At 40.0% G+C, this 6,004-nt stretch overlaps 1 protein-coding gene across 2 annotated transcripts in view; it reads right to left on the bottom strand.

The window, feature by feature from the left end:
• Positions 1 to 1,706: 1,706 nt before the first annotated feature.
• Positions 1,707 to 6,004, bottom strand: part of LOC133545391 (gastrula zinc finger protein XlCGF57.1-like) — a 211,375-nt gene continuing 207,077 nt past the window's right edge. For both annotated transcript variants that reach the window (XM_061890922.1, XM_061890923.1), the window contains exon 3: positions 1,707 to 3,547. In XM_061890922.1, coding sequence (XP_061746906.1) covers positions 2,106 to 3,547 — 1,442 coding nt within the window. In that variant the 3' untranslated portion in view covers positions 1,707 to 2,105. The remainder of the gene's footprint in view (positions 3,548 to 6,004) is intronic.

Here is a 6,004-nt window from a genome sequence, read left to right as displayed (position 1 = left end):
AAACACAATACATAACTGTTATTGAAAAGCAAATGTGCTGACACTCATGATATTGTCTGCGTCCCTGTACTCAATGTTCCCCCTTGGCAGTCAGCAGGCAGATTCTGGAAACAAACACTGATACGAAACAACTGGCTTTGCACAGATAGAAAAAGTACAACTTTAGCACAATTGATAACTGTAGCAACGACCCTAAAGCATAAGAGTTGTGTGATAATTTATACATAATTATTCTAACATTATTAAGATATTTTGGTGTTAAATATATTTGTTATTTTTATATATCAGTCTGTCTTGATATGCAAACGAACTACAACGCTCCTTTGACTCTCCTGCGCATGACACATCTCACGAGAGCAGAGTCGTAACATCTTGTAACGTCAAGTGTACGAACTGTCGTGAAACCACATCGATGCAGAAAAAAAAGGAACTGTTATTTTTCCTCCAATTTGTAAATATTAATGTCATATAAAATACATATTTAATTATTTAATCAAGGATAAAATTGTCTATTTTGTTTGATAGCTTAGCTCTGTAGTTAGCTTAGCTTGTTAGTGATTTGTTTAAAGTCTGTAAAAAAATCAGATAATGTTAAAACAATGTTTAAAAGGCAAACATTTATCTATGAAAGCAGAATCCATCCATCCATCTTTTTCCGCTTATCCGAAGTTGGGTCGCGGGGCAGCAGCCCAAGCAGGGAACCCCAGACTTCCCTCTCCCCAGCCACTTCGTCTAGCTCTTCCCGGGGATCCCGAGGCGTTCCCAGGCCAGCCGGGAGACATAGTCTTCCCAACGTGTCCTGGGTCTTCCCCTTGGCCTCCTACCTGTCGGACGCGTCCGAAACACCTACCTAGGGAGGCGTTTGGGTGGCATCCTAGCCAGATGCCCGAACCACCTCGTCTGGCTCCTCTCAATTTGGAGGAGCAGCGACTTTACTTTGAGCTCCTCCCGAATGACAGAGCTTCTCACCCTATCTCTAAGGGAGAGACCCGCCACCCGGCGAAGAAAACTCATTTGGGCCGCTTGTACCCGTGATCTTATCCTTTCGGTCATAACCCAAAGCTCATGACCATAGGTGAGGATGGGAACATGTTTTTATATATATATATATAGATATATATCTATATATATATGTATATATATATATATATACATATATATATATATATATATATATATATATATATATATATATATATATATACACACACACACACACACACATATATAATTAATTTATTCAGCAGAGCAATAAAACTTGGATCTGACAAAAAAGTAAACACAAATGCTGATAAAACATGATAGCAGCATGCATCTGCTAGCTCACAATCGCCCCCACTTCTCAGTGTGGCGAGTTATACTATTACAAGAAGCACTCTAATACAGTGCTTAAATCTGTATTTTTAGTCTTATTATCAAGAAATAATGAAGTCACACTTATATTAAAACATTAATGCTAAGGTTTCGTCCAGTAGTGGACCGGTTACGTCTGATGATGATGATGATGATGATGATGATGATGTATCTGTGCAAGTGAACAAATGGATCCACAAGGGACAAGAACCCTTTCCACAGACTACATACATGATAAACATGAATCTTATGAGCCTACAACAATATTGAATTTGAAGAAGACTTTAGGATTAAAAGTGAAGATGTGAGATGAAATAAGTACAAATGCAGCAATAAAAAACAACCAACTCCACTTACGATGGCACTAAAGTTCAGTGATGTGTTGCTAACTTCAGCTTTTTTATTCTTTGTTGACGTTTTGCAGTAGTTAACATCCATGATGTAACAATGCTGCTAATCTACCAGAGTCCATATTTTGTTAACAATTGTATTCATTCATACTTTTAATTGGATAATAACATCAATAAAAATGCAATGGAAAAAAACCCCAAGTGAAAATAATAAGAAGTCCTCACATTAACAATGAGAAAATATATGTACTATTCAATGAATGCACATACATTAAAAAGTAATTCCAGGAGAACATATAACACTAGAAGATGAGAAGCACTACATACAACATCAAATATACATTCATATTAAACATTCGGTTTTTTTAAAGTACTTTTAACACAATCACGGTTTAAGTATTTTTAAATCCCGGCAGCTTCCATGACTGTTACACACTTGTGTTTACTGACCTGATTCTTAAACCTGAACCTTTTAACACACACAGTGCAACTAAACGGTTTCTCTCCAGTGTGTGTTCTCATGTGTGATATAATTTCATAATTAGTGTTGAATCGTTTAGCACAAGCTGAGCAAGCAAAAGGCTTCTCTCCGGTATGTCTTCTCATGTGTCTGGTAATGTCGAGCTTTCTGGAGAAAGTCTTCTTACAAACAGAGCAAGTAAAAGGTTTCTCTCCAGTATGTATTCTCATGTGAGTGGTCATGTTACGCTTTCTGGAGAAACTCTTCTTACAAACAGAGCAACGAAAAGGTTTCTCTCCAGAATGTGTTCTCATGTGCGTGATCATGTCAAGCTTTCTGGCGAAACTGTTCTTGCAAACAGAGCAAGTAAAAGGTTTCTCTCCAGTATGTATTCTCATGTGTGTGGTCATGTCTGGCTTTCTGGAGAAACTCTTCCTACAAACAGAGCAAGTAAAAGGTTTCTCTCCAGTATGTGTTCTCATGTGTGTGGTCATGGCAAGCTTTATGGAGAAACTCTTATTACAAACAGAGCAAGTAAAAGGTTTCTCTCTAGTGTGAATTCTAATGTGTTTGGTCATGTCAAGCTTTCTGGAGAAAGTCTTCCTACAAACAGAGCAAGTAAAAGGTTTCTCTCCAGTATGTGTTCTCATGTGTGTGGTCATTGCAAGCTTTATGGAGAAACTCTTCTGACAAACAGAGCAAGTAAAAGGTTTCTCTCCAGTATGTGTTCTCACATGTGTGGTCATGTTACGCTTTCTGGAGAAACTCTTCTGACAAAAAGAGCAAGCAAAAGGTTTCTCACCAGTGTGTATTCTCATGTGTCTGGTCATGTGTTGCTTTGTGGAGAAACTCTTCTTACAAACAGAGCAAGTAAAAGGTTTCTCTCCAGTATGTATTCTCATATGTACTGTAAAATTACTCTTGTGTCTAAATAATTTCCCACATTCAGAGCAGTCAAAGTGTTTGTTGTTAGTGTGATGTCTCGTATCACCTTTAGAGTCATTTTTACTCTCCAAAGGTTTTTGGATGTGGTCACTGTGATCAGAAGAGTCTGACATCATGTGGTCCATGTCTGACAGTGGAGCAAAGAGGCTGTCTGGTTCTGACTTTATACCTTCACAATGCTCTCCATCAGCTTCTGTGATGTGTTGATTTACAAGCTCCGCCCCTCTGTTCTCCTCACTTTGACTGTGATGAAGCTGTAAGGACTGAGCTTCATCTTCATCATTAGTCTCCTCCAACCTTTGAAGCTGCTCCCACAGTTCCTCCTCTTCCTCTTTAATGTGGGATGGGGCCTGTAGCTCCTTCTGTCCCACACTGGAGCTCCACTCCTGCTGCTTGGAGGGAATCTCTTCATGACTCTCTGCTGACACCTGCTGGACGTCTGCAGAACATAAAACACAAATGAGGTGTTACTGTATTGCAGTTTGTAGTATTCAAACTATTCACATGTGAGCTACGCCAAATAGACATTGATGGGTAGGCGACCTGGAAAATGTAGTAAGCTAAGCTACAAGCTATTCTCGGAGAATTGTAGCAAACTACACTACACGCTACACTGCAAAAGTAGTTTGCCACATCAAAGCTACATTTAACAGCATTTCTATCTATTGGCCCACATGTATAATATCAATGTCAATGTAACTGAGAGTGTAGAAATGGACCCAGTGAGGGTTCATTGCTGTTAACTATCTGTCATTTAGCTAAGGACACCTTAAAACTACCTCGAGGGGTCACCGCACTCCACTGTATGCATTCATTTATTTGTTCTTGTATTTCTACCCTTTTTGAGACACCAACAAGGAAAAGTAGCTTCCATTTGAGGTGTGAACATAAATCATGGTTCCAATGTCTCATTTGCACCCCTGGTAGTGAAATCCATCAAAATTAGGGTGGTCTCAAAAAGGAAGAATTTTTCAAATAGACTGTGTCGGTTTTAAAAGTGTTCCCCTTCTGGTCAACATATGTAATAAAAAGTGGATGTAAGAAATTGAAATGTGCCCCCTTTGGCCAAAATGAATTTTAAAAAAGTATGTGTGTATATATTTACCGTATTTCCTTGAATTGCCACCCGGGCACTAATTAATTTAAAACCTCTTCTCACACCGGCACTTACCAAAGGCATGCGGTAAAGGTAAGCATGCGCTAATTATTTTAAAACCTCTTGTCACTCTGGCACTTACCAAAGGCATGCAGTAAACATTTCAGTGTGATGTAAGGATACATCATGAAAAGCACATTTAATAAAAAAAACTTTATTATGGTCTTACCTTTACTTTTAAATTAAGTCCATGCCAGCTCCTTCTGGTCAAAAGCATCGATAACTCATTTATAGAAGTCTTCCTTATCTTTCTTCAGTTTTAAAAGTCTCTCTATCTTGATGGAGATCTTCCTTTAATTACCTCCTGCTTTGACTGAAAGTCCAGTTTAGAAAACTGCTATCAGACCGCTGCTATCAGTTAGCTCGGCTCCTCACGTGCGGGCTACTCCCCCTCCCGTTATGCTCCGTGGGTGATCTCTTTATCCCACCGCTGCCACCAGGAAGGTTATTGTATTATAATACACTGTGTATTTACAACTGGAACATGCTTTATTTCAGCCCGGTTGTTTACATAGCTAGCATAAAAGTTGTGGTGTTACATCCTAAAAGGTCTGTCGTGCACCACTCGCGTCAATTTTGTCTCTGGCCTCTTTTGACAGCTCTTTGGTCTTGCCCATGGTAGAAGGTGTACCTTGACTGACTGTGGGTTGCACACGTGACTTTAATGAGCTCAAAAGGGTAGTGGGTGGGTGATTAGTTGTGGGTTGAAGGTGGACTTTTTTAAAGGGGAACATTATCACCAGACCTATGTAAGCGTCAATATATACCTTGATGGTGCAGAAAAAAGACCATATATTTTTTAACCGATTTCCGAACTCTAAATGGGTGAATTGTGGCGAATTAAACGCCTTTTTGTTTATCGCGCTGGAGGCGATGACGTCAGAATGTGACGTCTCCGAGGTAATACAGCCGCCATTTTCATTTTCAACACATTACAAACACCGGGTCTCAGGTCTGTTATTTTCCGTTTTTTTGAATCTTGGAAACATCATGCCTCGACGGTGTGTGACGGAGGGTGTAACAACACTAACAGGGAGGGATTCAAGTTGCACCACTGGCCCGAAGATGCGAAAGTGTCTGCCGCCAGACCCCCATTGAATGTGCCAGAGTGTCTCCACATTTTACCGGCGATGCTAAGACAGACATGGCACAGAGATGTATGGATAACCTGCAGATGCATTTGCAACGATAGTCAACGAAATCACAAAGGTGAGTTTTGTTGATGTTGACTGCCAGCTAATCGATGCTAACATGCTACGCTAATCGATGCTAACATGCTATTCACCGGCAGTGCTAAAGCAGACATGGTACAGAGATGTATGGATAACCTGCAGATGCATTTGCAACTATATTACGTTTCCTTCCACCCACATTTAATGCGAAAAAAACACTTACCAATCGACGGATTTTAGTTGCTCCAGTGTCACAAGATGCGAAAGTCCTGATGGTTTGGTCCGCACATTTTACCGGCGATGCTAACGCAGCTATTCGGCCATGCTATGGCTATGAATAGCGTCAATAGCTATTCGCTCAATAGTTTCAGTTTCTTCTTCAATACTTTCATACTCCAACCATCTGTTTCAATACATGCGTAATCTGTTGAATCGCTTAAGCCGCTGAAATCCGAGTCTGAATCCGAGCTAATGTCGCTATATCTTGCTGTAGTATTCGCCATTGTTTGTTTACATTGGCAGCACTGTATGACGTCACAGGGAAATGGATAGTGGTTTCGAAGATAGC

Source organism: Nerophis ophidion, linkage group LG28 (assembly GCF_033978795.1).
Source record: "Nerophis ophidion isolate RoL-2023_Sa linkage group LG28, RoL_Noph_v1.0, whole genome shotgun sequence".
Classification (NCBI taxonomy): Eukaryota; Metazoa; Chordata; class Actinopteri; order Syngnathiformes; family Syngnathidae; genus Nerophis; species Nerophis ophidion.
Note: the sequence above shows the minus strand (reverse complement) of the source record. Positions and strands in the feature narration are given on the sequence as shown.